The 18,356-nt window shown below is 36.3% G+C and overlaps 1 protein-coding gene across 1 annotated transcript in view; it reads left to right on the forward strand.

The window, feature by feature from the left end:
* LOC150101444 (calmodulin-lysine N-methyltransferase) overlaps positions 1-18,356 on the forward strand; it is a 296,337-nt gene that overhangs the window by 151,082 nt on the left and 126,899 nt on the right. Inside the window, exon 5 of the mRNA XM_090400523.1 lies at positions 7,423-7,477. Within this exon, the coding sequence (XP_090256649.1) occupies positions 7,423-7,477 (55 nt within the window). The remainder of the gene's footprint in view (positions 1-7,422; positions 7,478-18,356) is intronic.

Consider the following 18,356-nt stretch of genomic DNA (forward strand, 5'->3'; position numbering starts at 1 on the left):
AAATACCCAGTAAACTATCATCCAGCTGCTCTGAACAAATGCTTGTGTAAGATTCTGGAAAAAATGACTAACTCTGATTTTTTTGTAGTTTCTGGAGAGAATACTTTTTTTTTTCCCCTTCTTCTTCGGCACTACAGCTCTATGTAGGGCCTTGGCCTCCCATTTTTGGGTTTCATAACTCACTGCAAGGTGGGGTTGTTACCCCCACGCTCAACCATGTGTACTTGTCTGTGAAGCGTTGTGCTCTTAAGACCGGTTTGCTTGCTTTGCAGGAGGAAAAACCCCAGATAAACTGGGGAGGAAAACCCTGCAGTCCATGCTCAAGACCGGCTAACTTGGCTATGTCTGAGAGAGATCCATTGCTCCTCCTCACGTTAGCGACGAGAATCGAACGCAGGACACCCCTTTCCCAGGCATATGGTTGTGGAGTTCGTAACCACTCGGCTAACCGCACGGACTTTTTTTTTCTAAGAAATAAAATTCATTTTTGTTCTAGTTGTTTATCAGAACTTTCCAGTCTCCTCTCGTATGTGTGTGTGTGTGTGTGTATAAACCACATACTCAATGATGTAAAGGAAGATAGCATTGAAAGAGAGATTAAAGTGATGCAATTGATGGAAAGAGTAAAAGTGATGAATGTGATGCAAAAGTGATGAATTCGTTCTAAAGCGAATGCAGAAATGTTTGGAGTGGTTCAGCTGATAACAGAAAGAAAGAAGTGTGAGAAAAGAGAAAGGAATGTTTGGCTGAGAGAAAGAAGGAAAAATTAACGAGAGAGTCTTGTACAGTGATTCTATCATAAGAGGTGTGATTGGCAAGTGCAAAAATTGATGATGTTAGTGAGGCTATTAGAGGCAAAAGGGTAAAGTGAAAGATTTGATTGTTTTGGCTGAACAAATAATTTGAAAGGAGTAAAGTATGGTATGAGAGAGGACATGCAAGAGTTATTGAAAGAAGCAGAAAAAAAGAGTGAGAGAGTTAAGGTAGTGAGTCTGTTGCCATGCTATGATGGAGTTGAGCTGAGGAGGCAGGCCATAATAGCAAATGAGTCAATGCATAGGTTGTTCAGGAGAAAATGTAGAATTTGGAAATGTGTGGAGCGAATTTTATTGGTAAAAGAACTTGTACAAGAAGGATGATTTATATCTGAATGGATTTTGTGTTCAGAGTCTGAAAAAAAGTGTTGTTGAATGAAGTGAAAGTGGATGTGCAAAATCAGAGAAACTAGCTTTTAGGGAGAAGCTGTTGTGCAGGTACACAGATGACAGTGAGGCAGTTGAGTGTAAGAATGTGCACAGAATGCTTCAGATAGTACTGTGGGTAACAAACCAGAATGGGATAATTAGTATAAAGTGTCAGGACAACAACAGGCTTAATAGGTTTTTGCGCTTTATGTACACTAATGCCAGTAATATTCGGAACATCGGGGAGGAGTTTTTAGCATTGGTTAGTTCATCCTAGCCAAAGGTTATTGGCATTAGTTAGACATGGCTGACAGAAGATGATATAGTAGTGAGATAGAAGGTGAAGGTATAATGTGTTCAGGGAGGGTAGAGAGAAGATAATGGAGGGAAGAGTATTATTGATGATAGCCAATGAACTGCAACTAAAGAGAGTAGAGTTCAACTGCAGGCTAGTGAAAATAGCACATTTGAGGCCATCTATGTAAGATAGTGGCCAGCAGAACAAAATATACAGTTTAGTGCTTTTATAGCCCAGGGGATGTGTATAGGATGATGGGGATAGTGTGCAGGTAAATAAGCTCAATGAGTGAAGGGTGGGTAATTATTATGGGGCTTTCAATTATGGAAACATATATTAGAAGGAATAGAGGACACGTGGGAGAAAGGAAATGGAATTTATACAGTTTCTAAAGTGTAATTACCTGAGGCAGCTTGTGATGGAATGCACTGGGAGCGAAAGTGCTAGATCTAATGATTGCACCAGAAATTTATCAATAACCAATATGACAACATTGCCACCAGTTGGTGAGAATGATCATATGGTCTTGACCAGGAGGTGGCTAAATGTGTGGAATTTTTAGTTAAGAGGGAGGGGAGGTATATGTGGAATTACAAGGCTGGCAAGTATGATAAGCTTAAGATATTGCTTGGATCAGTGCCATGGCATGTGAAACTGCAAGAGTTGAGTGTTGATAGTGTGTGGGAAGCAGTAAAGGAGTGTTTGAAGGAAGTAATAGTAGACTGCATACCTAGAGTCAGGAGGATAAATCAAGCAGGAGTTAAATGAATGAATACCATCATTAAGCTAGAGCTTTAAAATAAAATAAAATTGTGGAGGGAATTCAAGAAGAAAGGTGACCAGTAGGCACATGAGCAGTGTAAAGCACATGCCAGAAGGATAACCAGTGTTTTGAGAAAGGCAAAAGCAAAATATGAAAGGAAATTAACAGTGCAAGCCAAAAATAATCCCAAGAAGTTCTTTTGGTATGTTTCAAGTAAAAGGAAGAATGTTTATGGCAGAATGATTTTAATGAAAGTAATTTGCTCATGTTTTATAATACAGTGACAGCTGAGTTGGACAAAGGTAATGGGCTTTGCAAAATCCAACAGTGATTCTGCTGGATTTTGCAAAAGCTTTTGACAGGATACTACATGGAATTCTTCTTGGTAAATTGCATCACTTGGGATGAATATAAAGTTGGTGAAGTGGATAAGAGGGTGGTTGATGGAAAGATATCAGAGAGCAGTTTATTCAGAAGTATAGTCCAGTAGAAGGCCTGTGACTAATGGTTTAGCACAGGGCTCTGTTCTTGGTCCACTGCCATTTAATTTGTTCATTAACATTATAGGAAATGATCTGAGAGGAACTCTTCAGTTTTTGCCAATGATGATGCACAATCAGGTAGAGCAATAGTTAATACAGATGCCGTTAAAATTTTGAAGGATGATTTAGATAGACTGGAAGTCAGTTTAATGTGGCAAAGTGTAAGTTATGCATTTTGGGATGAAAAGATCACCAGCTGTGCACCACATTGATGCAACTGTACTACAGGAAATTGATGAAGCCAATGATTTGGGGGATGTTAGCGAATAGGGAGTTAACACATTCATTGCCAATCATGCCATATCACGTGATGCGAGCTCTCATCGGGCGGCCGATCACGCGTTATCGCGTGGACGTCACTATCAAGTAAAAAAGATTTGGCCACCACATGAAATTCCAATTTTCAGCTTGGCAATGAACGTGTTAAAGTTTAGTGGGCACATAGCAAAAGTGGCTAAAGCACCTCAGTGGATTACTTCGTTACTGAAGAATATCTTGAGAAGCAGAGACAAGCAAGCTATTATACCCATTTATAGAGCTTTAGTATGGCCCCATCTTGACTACTACATGCAGATCTGGTCATCTGGGTATTTTGGAGATAAGGTGGAGAAGATCCAGAGGTGAGTGACCAAGATAGTATCAGGTCTATGGAATGAGCCTTATATAGACAGGTTGAAGATTTGTGGCTTACAGAAATTGGTTGACAGGCATAAAAGGGATGATATGATTGAGACATACAAATTACTGAAGGGCTTTTACAAGATTAATACAGAGAAAATTTTTAAGAACAGGTCTGGTGGTGGGAGAACTAGGGGCCATCCTTGGAAACTGAGCAAGAGTGTAGTTAGCAGTGCTGTCAGGACTAGATTTTTTGCCTAGAGAGTGGTGTTAGGTTGCCGGAGTCTTTTATGGGTGCCATAACTGTGAATGAGTTCAAAGTATGATAGATACTGTGTGAATGTTGGACAGTGATAGATGTCATGTTTATGGCCTCCCTTGATGAGTCTAAGGACTCCATGGAGTGGCCCATAATAATAATCATCATAATTATAATAATATATATATATATATGGGGGGGGATATATTTTAACTTTTTTTTTGTGCTTGTAATTCTCCATTCCATGGGGGTATAATTCTTAATTTCAAAATAAAAAGTACAGAATCTTGTATATATTGATCTGTCAGGGCTGTCCAAAGCACTACCTGTAGGCCGCATGCGGCCTGCAGTGCGATTTTGTGCTGCCTGCCTGTGGGTTTTGATTTTCATGAGCGAAAAAATAAAATGACAATTTGAATCGAATGCGTATTAGATATTTTAATTCTATCACTAATCAATAATCTCGATGTTGGTAATTTTATTTGGTCTTTTTACATCACTATATAACCACCTGTATTTCAAATATTAGATGTGTCAAAGAAGCATTCTTACACTGTATTGTTCCAATGCGCATGCTCCGAGTGCTTACGGGGAACATGAGCATGCAATTAGTGCTCAGTTAGTGTTGTTCGTTTGTTCAGTTTTCGAGGTTGTGTTGCTGCTGCTCACCAAATTACTAGATACACATTGTGATGTGGCCCTCGGATAAATCTTTTTTTTTTTTTTCATGTGGTCCTCGGATTACCTAAGATTGGACAGCCCTGATCTAAGTTAACCCTTTTTTAACTATTAAACTCATTAAAAGATTGAGGCTTCAGACATTTTATAACCAAAATAAGTCTTTAATTTACAAAAAAGCTTAAATATATACAACAGAAAATCAATACGTTTTAACTACACAAGTGCTAATATTTTCTTCAGATCACAGCAAAGAAAACATTTTTACGTGCATAGCTTCTTTTCAGTGACATTAACCAAACATCCTCTATGGATAAAACTTGTGGAATTTCAGTTTCTTGTTTCCTACAGGTAATTCTCTTAAATTCACACAAAAGGAAAACACACAGAACTTGCTTCCAGTAGGACAGCAACATGAACACAGTCAAGTTTTTGCCATCTCAAATCATAGAACATCGAAGAAAACATATTTTGTCTTTATCTAGTGCACTTAAGTAATGTTATTTACTTTCTGTCTGAAAGTAGTAGCAATCTCCAGTGAATAAATTACTACAGCAGTTAAATCACTTCAGAACAAATTTACTTCCTGTATGAAAGCTTCTGAAGAAATAGCTGAAACATGTCAACAGGATTGAATTTCCCTTAAGACTGAGAATGCTAATTACAACACTATAAACTTGACTGGGCCTATTTTTACAGTACATGAACTAAAAATCAGTACACTTTCTTTTAGTTTTCTCTGAATAAATTCTATATGAATTGACTATATAAACTTATCTTTTTTCAAGGCAGTTCTCTTACAGTCTTTCATTTCTAACTTTTCTTCTAATTTCTGCTCATTCTTCAGATATTGAAAGCACAGAAACTTCACAATTCTCCTCCTGTTGTATTCTTTTCTTCCTTTGAATAAATGAATGTTTAGTGATGTTCAGTAATGTTCTTTTCACTCTCTGCATGCTCGGAAATACAGTGGCTCAGTCCATTATTATGTACTGCCATTATTACTGCTGGTCCTTTTGAAAACAGCATTCAACAGAATTTTCTGTGAAGACTTCTTTTCTGATATCTGGCAAAAGGAGATTATTATTGCCTTTCCTGAACCAAAGAAGGATTCTAAATCCCCAATTTTTTGTCAGATATTGACCAATTCTTCTGATCAACTGCTTGTGTAAGATTTTGGAAAAAAAAAAAAAATATTGACTTTCATCCTTTGTGGTTTCTGGAGAGAAATAACCTTTTTCCAGAACACAGTCTGACTTCCACAAATATCACTCAACAGTTGATCATATGCTTTGGCTGGGATACCTTCTTAAAATGTGAGCACTTAGTATCAGTTTTCTTTGATATGGAAAACTACTCGGGGATTAGGAATATTGAAATATTTGGTCTCAGAGTGAATCCCTCTCTCTCTCTCTCTCTCTCTCTCTTTATCAAGCCCTTTTTATCCAACTGAATCTTCTGAGTGCAAACCACTCTTTCCTGACTGTATATCCAATAGGAGGAAGCCCAACAAAGTTTAGTTTTAAATATCATTCTTTTTTGCTATTTAGGTTAACTTGATAACTGAACAAATGTCACCCACTTGTAAGTAATGACTTACAGGTGGGTGACATTTGTTCAGTTCAGTCATTCAATATGAATGATTTTACCATCTAGCATTCATATAATATGATGGTCATAGAAAAATGGCTGCAGTTAGCCATTGACTATTTTTTAAAGTGGAGGCTTATAAATGGGTTCAGCTTTCACAGCAGAAGACAGTTTCAAGATGAAGACCTGGTCTTCATCTTGATTCAGAATTCACACTAGGACATTCCATTTGCACCAGGAGCCAAGTTCTGAGATAAGTGCTGCAGTAAAACAATGGACACCCTTCCTGCCCTATTTTCTAGCTCTTGGGGCTGCTGGTAGATTGCTCCATTTCTACTATGCACTGATCAGATTGAAACTTTGTGTTCCAAGTCTATGATTCTTCCAGAAAGAGTACACTCTAATGGTTGGACCCTATCTAGCATCAAGCCATAAGTATTGTAACTGGAGCATTTGAGGCAAATGGCCCACTCTTTTCATTTCATTGTCAGCCTCTGTCTCTACTATATGCTATAAAAATAATCCTTGCCAAACCATCTCACATTGACAACAATATTTTGCCCACAGTGGTAGAATCTGTCCAGCACTCATTAGACTGCCATACATCCTCCCTCTGGTTTGCAAACAGAAGCACTCTTTAGAAGCTCCAGGTGTTAGAATAGACAATATTGCACAGGCACCATCAAATACACTACTGCTATAGATTCATTATACCACTGTGCAGCTTTTCTTTCTGCAGGCTTCATAAACATTCCACCTCTTATGTTGTCTGCCAGAAGCTCTTTCATATTCATAGAATGGAATACTCTGATTTTGTGCCTATTTACACACATGGTTCAACATCAGAGGATCTGGTAGGATTGTTACTTTTTGAACTGTATGTCACAGAACTTTCCTTAAACTACATAAAATTACAGTGCTACCAGAGTGCATTATATATATATATATATATATATATATATATTAGATTCATCAAGTGTTTCTTTCAATTTTAAACTTCTACAATGTAAAATGTAGTTATTGTACATACATACATAGGCTTTTAATACCTGGTTGTTGTTAGCATGTTTTTTTTTTTATGAATTTCTTTATGCTTGCTTTTTTCGTTTTTTACACTTGTTTCCATAATTATTTATGCTGTTGCTTTATTTATTTATTAATTATTACACTGTGTACTGTAGTGATCTGTGTTGGTGCAGTATGACTTTAGCTGGCCTTGCACCACTAAACCAAACCATTTAATATAGGTTATCTCTGAGGTGGGTTTCAGGATATTATCAGCTAAAGATTTCACTAATTTCAGTGTGTGTGTGTGGGGGGGGGATGACGCTAGAAATCTTACACAATACCTAGTGTATATGCTGGTTGTTTTACAGTAAAACTAAACTAATCAGGAGGAAATTGTTATTGTTAAGAAAGCTTTTATGGTTTCTATATGATAAGATATTTTTATATAATCTTTTATATGAATTTTATATTCTTTATTTCAGAGGTAAAAGTGTCTGTGAAGTTGGTGGTGGAATGACGTGTATCAGTGGTTTAGCGGTAAGACTGAAAAGTTTTTATTATTTTCTGTTGTAATTTTCAAGAATTTTAATGTTTTATTATATTATATTTTGCATTAATATTGTATTATAATATTGTTATTAGATGATCTGGTATACATATGTTGATGTGTGGAGGAAGAAATGTATATCTAGAGATAATAATTATCTAACTAAATCTAGTCAGATATTAAATTATAGACTATTATTTCTTCTCAGTCACCAAGGCATCTTCATGGGTACAAAGATATGTATATATATACACAGGTAACCCTCGTATAATGCGGTACTTATACAACGCGGTTTCGATATAACACTGTTTACAAATTGTAGTAACCCTTTATCTTTTCATATATTTTCCACCGTGTGACTTAAAAATCAAATTTTATCTTCATTAAATTTGCGTCTGCCCGTATCGCTGATGTAGTTATAAATAGCGAATTTATATTAGGGGCAATACCCTTTAGCAAGCATGTATGTCAATTTGTTTACCATATAAAGTGTTTATTACTGAAAATTATCTTCATTTTCTGTCAGGAAAGAGCATTAAAAATCATGTTTGGTAATCTCAAGTTGAGCACTTGACTTTCTGGTGAGTTACATACAATATGTAATGCTTTTTTATGTAAAAAATTTACTTTTATAGTAATGGCCACTTAGAGAGTTTTGCGATATGGTTGAAAACAAAATTAGTGAATTAATCGATGACGAAAGAGATTTAAATGAGGAGGAACTGGTATGATTAATAGATGACGTCTAACCAAATGGCAGGGAAAGTTCTACTGAAGATTCTGATTGTGATGAATCTTGTGAAAGAATTCAGTTTAAAGAAATTAGCAGAAGGATTGGACTTGGCAAGAAAGTTAGGAAGTTATTTTACGGATAATGATCCCTCAATGGTGCTCCAGAAAATTCACGAGACAATTGGATATTTGTTTAGCTCCATATTATGAATTTAATAAAAAATTGCAGCATAGTGTTAAGCAAGGTCTTAGTACTGACTTTTTGATAACTAAACCAGCCGAAGTATGCAATGAGAATTATACAAATGATGTCCAAGAGATTTCAAGTGATGATGACATCCGGCCACTCGTAAATAAAGAACATCTATGAAATGTTCGTTTTGAAGACAGTGATGACGATTAAAATATGCACTTTATTTTATTTTGCCTAAAACATTTATGCATTATGTGCAATGAAGTTTACTTACAATTTGTAATTTTATAAGTTTATACTATGTATTTGTTTCATAGTTTATATGTTTTCTTAACTTACATGAATTACTTGAATTAATATATAAACAATATATCATTGTTGTTTATATAATTAAAAAAAAAAAACGATTTCGGAACATAACCCTACTTTTTCTATGTAATCTGAGTTTTGCGATTTATATAACGGGCCATTTCTATGGAACCTAACATCCACGTTATACGAGGGTCACCTGTATATATATATATATATATATATATATATATATACTAAGTGTGTGCATATAGCCACACCAACAGGAAGGCAGACACAGACAGTGTAAAAAAGTGGGATCCTTCTACAGTTCTGACTGATGCCTACTATAGATGTGGTTATGGGATCTTGTTGATGGTCTCAAGATGAGGTCTCTGTCTTTTAGTTATATGAAACAACCAGATTTCTTTATATTTGGAGATGTTATAGTGCTGTGGCATATTCTAAAAATAGCCCTCATATTTATATCTGCTTCTGTATAAAAGAATTTTTTTCCCTCATTGGATCCAGTAATCTGTGTCATTCGCATTGTCTGTAGTGTAGATAATGGACATAGTTTCTTTGTTCATCCACATGGATATTAGATGTTATTCCAGTTTATCTAAAATATGTTAATCTGCAGAAGCAAGGGATTCATCAAATTCCTAACATTTACCCTTCAAGGGGTGTACAGGGATATAGTTCTACATGAAACTTACATCATTACTAACTTCTTATCTACAATTTTCCTCCAAATCAATCTGTTACCTGTCAAGACTACAACATTTTCAGATCTTATATTTCTATCTTCTAAGGCACTTTTTACTATATCAATCCATCTATATCTTGGTCTTCCTATGGATCTTTTTCCTGCCAACCTGGCAGAGAACACTTGTTTTACTAATCTTTCCTCTCTCATTCTGTTTAAGTGACCATACCACCTGAGATTAGCTCTGCTAACACATTTCTGGATGCTAACAATCTCAAGTTCTTTCCTAATATTCTCATCTTTAATACGATATTGCCATTAATGCCATCTGTTCACACCCATAATCTTTCTCAGAACTCTCATATCTGTGGTCTCTAGTCTTTGGTCAAGTGTTTTACTTTTAACCCAGTTCTCAGATCCATAAGTTAAAACTGGTTTGAACACTGTCTTATATACAGCTAATTTAGAGTTTGGACTAATTTCTCTCTTATTCCATATAAATTTATTCAGTTGACTTCTTACTGTACCGGCTTTGTTGATTCTGTTCTCTATTTCCATATTAAATTTACCGTCTTTACTAAAAATTGTGCCTAGGTAGTTGAAATGTTTTACTTGTTCTATAGGTTCTCTATTCACAATGCAGTTGATATTTTCAATGTTTCTGCCTATTTTCATTGTCTTGGTCTTGTTATTGCTAATTTTCATGCCAAATTTATTACAACAGTTATTCAGTTTAGTCAGGGAAGCTTGCAAACTTGTAGTGGATTTATTTAAAAGTATAATATCATCTGCATAAAGTAAAGAGCTGTGATTAACATCTCCAATTTGGTTATCAATTTTAATACTGCCATAACATGATCCATATAGATAATGAATAACAGAGTGGGAATGATGTACATCCTTGTCTGACACTAGATTTAACATCAAACTATCGTCTTGTATTCAATTCTAATTCTAATTGTTGACTTACAACTAAAAGACTAAATATTGCTTGATATAATGTCCCATTTATACCATATAACTGTAACGTTTTGAATAGTTTTTCTCTTGGCACCTGATCATATGCCTTTTACAGGTCTACAAAACTTAAATTCAGATCTTTGTTATATTCTCATGATTTCTCATCTGTTTGTCGTAAAGTGAAATTCTAATACTGCCAGCCTCTATATTTGGTCTGAATCCAGCTTGTTCTTCACGAAGCTTCCATTCACAATCCTTCCCAACCGTTTTTCAAGTATACTTGCATAAATCTTATCAAGAACACTCAGTAGAGAAATACATCTGTAATTCTCACATTCAGTTTTATTTCAATTTTTATATATGGGTACTTGGAGAGCTCTACTCCAATCATCTGGAATTCGTCCCTCTGTCCAGGCCTTCTGAACTATGCAGTACAGTCACTATAAGACTTTTATACCTCTATACTTGAGCATTTCTGGTCGAATATCATCTACTCCAGCTGATTTTTGACATTTCAGGCTTTTGAAGATTTTTTCTATTTCAAGGCAGTAGTACACCCAGGATTTAATCTTGTGGGGAAGGGCCAAGTATACGATTTGAGAATACACACTACGCATTGCATATAACCTATGAATGAGCATCTGCAATGATTGGTAATTCATAAGTAGTATAGAAATAGAAGATACGACACAATATAAATAAAAAAAAATAAATTTTAATTAGGAGAAGATTTTTGGAAAATTTTCTAGTGTTTTTTCCCTTTTTCTTTTCTTTTTTTGAGGGGTGGGGCTTGCCCCCCCTGGGTGTGCCACTGCTTCAAGGTATGGTGATATGTATTCGTGATTGCATGCCATGGTCAGTGTTTTTTGCTGTCACTGTTTGTTTCATTTAGCAATTTTTCAAAGTAATTACTCCATACATCAAGGATATCTTTTTCTCCAGTTTTCATGTCATCTTTATCATCTCTAATTCGTTTTACAGCACTCTCCTCCATTTCTGAGCTTTTTCAACAGTCTCCAGAATATTTTGCCACTTTCCTGATATTTATTTTCAAAGTTCTTGCCAAAGTCTTCCCATAACTTTTGTTTAGCTAGTTTCACACAGTGTTTAGCTTTCTTACATTTGTTTCTGTATTCTTTAACACGTTCATTGCCAAGCTGAAAATTGGAATTTCATGTGGTGGCCACGTTTTTTTTTACTTGATAGCGACGTCCACGCGATAACGTGTGATCGGCCGGTCGGTGAGAACTCGTATCACGCGATATCGTGTGGTTGACAATGAACGTGTTAAGAGAACAAGCCGACTTATTTTTCAGGAACTTTAGATATGCTTTTTTCTTTTCCTTTACTGCCCCTTTAACTTCCTGTGTCCACCATAGAATTCTGATTTTTCTCTTGCAGACAAAAGGGAAATGGATATGTATTCCTGATTGCATGCCTTTTGAGTGTTTTTTTACCACTGTGCTATCACTGCTTGTTTCAATTAGCAATTTTTCAAAGTAATTACTCCACATGTGAAGGATCTTTTTCTCTGGTTTTCATGCCACATTTATCATATCTAATTCCTTTTACAGCACTCTTTCTTCCTTTTCTGAGCTTTTCAACAGCCTCCAGAATATGTGCCACTGTCCTGATATTTATTTTCTATGCTCTTAACAAAGTCTTCCCATGGCTTTTGTTTAGCCAGATTTACACAGTTTTTAGCTTTCTTACATTTGTCTTTGTATTCTCTAAGAGCATAAACTGACTTATTTGCCAGGAACTTTTGATATGCTTTTTTCTTTTCCTTCACTGCTCCTTTAACTTCCTGTGACCACCCAATTTTTCTATTCTTGCAGACAACCTCACCACATTCCTCTCTTGTTGAATCAATCAATGTTTTCTTCAAGGCTTTCCACTGAATCTCCAAGGTTTGGTTCCTGTTCTCAAACTTTCATTTTTTCTTGAATAATGTTTGTGTATTTTAGTCTACAGTTCACATCTGAGAGCTGCTCAATTTTTATTCGCTCTAAAACTCTCTTGCATGTTTTTCTTTTCAATATGAAATTCAATTTTATCATACTCAAGACTAAATGGTGATCACTTCCAATTTCAAATCCTCTGTACACTCTAGTATCCTGCACCAGGGAGAAAACATCACTATCCACAATAACAGTCAGTGAGACTTTTCTTATTCCTTGTCTCTTCTCTCTGCGTGAATTTATGCACATTTTTATGTTGGAAGATTGTATTAGTAATTATTAGTCCATGATCAAGCTTTATTTCTAACCCAAATCTCAGATCTATAACTTAAAATTGGTGAACACTGTCTTGTATATTGCTAGTTTAGTGTTTTGGCTAATTTCTCTTTTATTCCATATACATTTATTCAACTGGCTCCCACCCACTCCAGTTTGGTTTATTCTATTGTCTATTTCCAAATTTATCTTTCCGTCTTCTCACCAAAAACTATGCCTAAATAGCTGAAATATTTTACTTTTTTGTAGACTCTCCATTCAGAATGCAGCTGAAGTTTTCTGTATTGCTGCCCGTTTTCATAGTTTTGATCTTTTTTTTTTTGCTGATTTTCATGCCAAATTTGCTACAATTGTTATTCAGGTTAAAGAATCCTGGAGATTACATCATCTGCATAAAGCAAAGACCTAGGTTTGATATTTCCAGTTCTAATATCATGCTGCACTACAATCTACATGGCATGCTAAAGTTACTGATCAACCGTTAAAAGTATTTGCCTGACCTTTTGGTGTTAAATAAAAAACCTTGCTACATCAAAGCTAGAGTCCTGTTATTATTATTATTTATTAGGTTACAAAGTTATTTTAACTGGAGATTAACATATTCATACTGAAAGTAGTATATAAATAAATAAAAAGAAAAGACAATTACTTATATAAGTGCACATATAAATTGCAACTGGTATGGATAGTGGCCAATAAAAAATGAAAATTGCTTACAGTCCTAAAGTCAGGGTTTGCTTGAAACTAAGTGGGCTGAATGTGTGCCATCCAAATTCTTGGGATTTTTAAGCCCCCATTATTATTAAGATTAGGGTGATTCATCAAAATTTCACAGGCATCTTTAAATTTCCATTCATACCAAGTTTTTGTATGATGCAAAGAACAAGTACTTTTCCAATCATTTCGATGTAGGGTGTTAAGAGCATAATCTGAGAGGCCTGCTTCACCCTGCTACATCCACCTTCAAGGGTGGATGGTAGCAGAGGGTGGCTTCTTGTGGGAATGGATACTTGAGAAAAGGGGGGGACGACATCAGGTAATGCTGGGTATAGAAACAATGGCATTTTTATGCTTTATGCTAATGCCAGGAGTATCCGGAATAAAGGAGAGGAATTGGTAGCACTGATAGCATCAGTCTGGCCAAAGATTATTGGGATCACTGAGACGTGATTGACAGAAGAGGATATAATAACAGGAATAGAAGCAACAGGGTACAGTATTTTTCGGCAGGATAGGAGGGGAAAGCGTAGTGGTGGAGTACTGCTTATGATAAGTGACGACTTATGTCCTCTAAGAGTGGAGGCTTTGGAAGGCGGTGACACTAATGATTTTGAAAGCATATAGAGATAGAGGTAGGCAAGACAGAATATTTAGTGAGGTGTTGCTACAGACCAAGGAGCACAGAGGGTGGGGACCAGGAGATGTTTAGACAGTTGAGCTTGGCAAGTGCAAGAAGAATGATTGTTATGGGAGATTTTAAGTACAGCAGTATAAATTGGGGAGAGGAAGATGCATGTAGCAATAGGGGAATGGAATTTCTAGAATTCTTGAGGGAAAATGTCTTAGGCAACATGTAATAGAACATGTAGGGAACAAGAGGTTCAAGAGTTTTGGATTTGGTCATAGCATTACAAAAGTTGATAATAACTGATATGACATCTCTCCCACCAGTTGGAGAGAGTGACCATATGGTTTTGACTTGGAAGATGAATAGACATGCAGGAGTAACAAAGAGTTGGAACATATGTGGAATTATAAGGCAGGCGATTATAATAGTCTTAGACGTCAACTTGGGGAAAGTGTCATGGAGGGAGGAATTGGAATGACAGGATATCATTAGTGCTTGGGAAATTGTGAAGGAATGTTTGTTAGCAGCAATAGTAAGCTCTATTCCATGAGTGAAGAAGAGGACACAATTTGGAGTAAAGTGGATGACAAACATTATTAAACAGGAACTGCATACGAAAAAAGAGACTATGGAAGAGATATAAGGAGACAGGTGAAGAGAAGATTAATGAAGAATATAAGACACAGGCCGGGAGAGTGACTAGTATGGTAAGGAAGGCGAAACTGGAATATGAGAAGAGATTGCCCCTAAGATCCAAAGAAAATCCTAGGGAATTTTTTAGTTATGTGACCAGTAGGAGGAAAATGATGCAGAGGACATAGTGGAATTGTTCAATGAACACTTTATTGAAGTATTTCATCCTGGAGTAGTAATTTTAATACTAGAAGGATAGGGCAGGTTCGAGGTTTAGAGGTGCAGGAGGAGAGGGTGTTCCAAATGCTGAGTACTCGGGATGTGGGACTGGATGGTATTTCACCATGAGTTTTGAGAGAATGTGCTAAAGGACTGACAGCTCCTTTGACCTGGCTTTTCACTGAAAGTCTGGCAATGGGAAAGGTGCCCAGGGAATAGAAGGAAGGTAAGATAGTGCCATTGCATAAGCAGACTGGAAGTGTTTAATTATAGGCCAGTTTGTGTGTCATCAGTAGTTGTTAAAATCTTGGAGAAATTAGTGAGGGACCATATACAGCATTGGGCAGATGAGGGTAATGTGGTCTGTGAGAGTCAAACAAGAGCGCCCCTTCACCGGATTTGTGAAGGGGCGCTCTTGTTTTAGTAATATGCTAGCCTTTTATAATAAAGTTACAAGAGCAGTAGATGAGGGAAAGGCATATACTGCCATTTTCTTGGACTTAGCGAAGGCATTTGACAGGGTGCCACATGATAAGCTGATATTTAAGTTACAGCACATGGGTCTGGATGTCAGGTTGGTCAACTGGATTCATGATTGGCTGTCCGATAGGTATCAGACATTGTGTATGGTGGGGAAGTTTCAAGGAAGCAGAGGGTTACAAGTGTGGTCCCACAGGGTTAAGTACTGGGACCTATATTGTTTAACTTTTATATCAATGACATTGTCAGTGGATTGCATGGGGATATTCAGTTGTTTGTGGATGATGCGAAGCTGGGAAGGGTTATTAGTAATAGTGCAGATGCGGTAACCCTGCAAGAGGATTTGAATAAGCTAGATAGATGGGTAGATGAATGGGGATGTCGGTTTACTGCAGCAAAATGTAAGGGCTTGAGGTTTGGGACGCTGCATACTGTATTGGAAGAGCTATACTGGAGGAATAGGCGAGACAAGAGATCTGGGGTTGATTGATAGAAACCTGAAATTTAGAGGACATATTGCAAAGGTGGTGAAGGTAACACACAGGATTGCTGCTCTAATGAGAAGGACACTGACCTGCAGAGATAAGAGTTTTCATTCCGTTGTATAAGATTCTGATCAGACCACACTTAGACTATTGTTCTCAGATTTGATCCCCAGGATTTGAAGGGGGTAAATTAACTGTAGAAAGGATACAAAGGCAGATAACAAAGATGGTTTCAGGACTGTACAATGTTAGTTATGAGTATTGACTGAGGGAATGTGGACTGCAGAGTTTGGTGGATTAGAAGAAGGAGAGGTGATATGATTGAGAGTTTTAAGCTGTTGAGATGTGGTTACAGGGTTGACACTGGGGAGTTTTTTCACTTGGTTGAACAGCGGGAAAGAGTGATGACAATGGGCGATCCCTGGTAGTTATGAAAGGAAACTGTGAACAAGAGGGTGAGGAGTGGTTTCTTTTCATGGAGGGTGGTTGAACCATGGAATGCATTGCCTGATAGAATGGTGAGAATGGTCAATGAATTTAAGGAGTGGTCTTGATAGACTTTTTGTTTCTTAGGAAGGACCTACCGCGATGAGTTCTTTTGACTCCATGGAGGCCTGAATAATAATAATAATAATAAAAATTATTATATTAATTTGTCGTTTGTGTTCTTTTTCACTGATAGTGATTGTACGTCCTGTTTCCCCAATATAATGTAATTTACAGGTGCAAAAGATGCAATAAACTCCAGGGTGTGCCGATGAGGGAAGAGATTTCTTATGGCACCAACTTACGGTGGTTTAAAAATGGCATTAAGATTATAATGATGTAGGATTCTATTAATTTTTTCTGATAACCCTTTAATGTATTGGAGTATGGTTTTACTGTAATCTATATTACTTTTTGATGAAGTTTTATGAAGAACTTTATTAATGGTATTTTTGCTATCTCTGTTATTTATGAATGTATTGCTAATAATTTTTAATTCTTGTTTAAGAGCTTGTTCATTAGAGCAAGTTGGAGTCATCAGCACTCTGTTTTAGGGTGTTAATGACTCCAAATTTTTGCGAAGGATGGTAATTAGTTAGCATTTATATATATTGGCTGGTGTTTGTAGGTTTACGGTAAACAGTGAAGGATAGACTGCCTGAGGGAAGACGTATGACTAGTGTACCCAAGAATGGGAGCGAATTTCAATAGTAAATTTTTTGTTTGAATATTTAATTGTGTCACTGATAATTCAGCTAAACATATTCTGGAAAGTAATAAAGAAAAACTTAAGGCCAAATTTCATATTTTAAAACAATGGCAAAATTCGAATGTTAATCATACAAATCTAACGAATCAAGATCTCGCTTCCCCGGCAAATTACTACAACAGTGAACAACAAACAAGTGAGATGAGGAGCGACCAACCACATGCAAGCAATGTTCATGTGATCAACATATCTAGCCACACTTCAAATAACAGTCAACTTTTGTCAGGCAGTCTATCCCTCACTGTTTACCATAAGCCTATAAACACCAGCCAATATATACATGCTAACTAATTACCATCCTTTTGCAAAAATAAAGACCTAAACTTCGCAGCACCTAGAACTGTTAATAAACTGGATGTTATATACCACATAGAAAGAGGCATTAAATCTCTTCCAAATCATATAGATGATAAAATTTGTTTAGAAACCATCAGTGTTTTGAATAAAAAGAAAATCATATGTAGCAATTTGACAAAAACAGAATTAGCAGCAATCAAGTCATTAAAAGCTAATCAAGATATAATTATAACAAAATCGGATAAAGGTAGTGCCACAGTCAGATCAACTTATATTCATCAGATGAATCAACTAGTCTCCAATAACAGCATCTATCAGCTTGTGAACTATAATCCTACCAACAGGATAAAGAAACAAACTGTGACATTACTTAAGTCTGTCACCTCTTGGCCGTCAGACACTGTTAGAAAACTAATACCCCATTATGCCGTTCTCCCAGAATATATGGTGTTCCCATGGTACACAAACACAACTCTCTGCTTTGGCTGATAGTTGAGGGAATAGACAGTCCTAATTATCACCTAGCCAAGAAATTAGCGTCAACACTCAAGGAGTTGGGGTCATTCCCCCTTCCTATATAAAGAACACACAACACTTCATAAACAAAATTAAAAACATAACACTATGCAAAGATGATTTATTAGTTAGGTTTGACGTTTCTGCCTTTTCACAAATGTCCCATTCAATGACACAATTCTTCTTCTACAGAACAAATTTCTGCCCAATATTACAGCTCTCTTTGTCCATGTACTATGTTCCGGTTACTTCGTGTAGCAAAAATTTTGCCTACAAAAAGAAATTATGGCCATGGGCTCACCACTATACCCCCAATTGCTAATTTTTCTATGAAAGCTTTTGAACAACATACTCTTAATTCCTTTACTCTAAAACCTACAGTTTGGCTTAGATACATTGGCGATGTTTTCGTTATCTGACCACATGGCTGCCAAATGTTAAACACATTCCTTAGCCACCTGAAAACAAACAACATGAGCGCATACAATTTACTATTGAAATTGAAAATCAGAACTTG

This window comes from Typopeltis vanoorti, chromosome 11 (genome assembly GCF_054136105.1).
Source record: "Typopeltis vanoorti isolate ZY-2024b chromosome 11, IOZ_Tvanoo_1.0, whole genome shotgun sequence".
Lineage (NCBI taxonomy): Eukaryota > Metazoa > Arthropoda > Arachnida > Uropygi > Thelyphonidae > Typopeltis > Typopeltis vanoorti.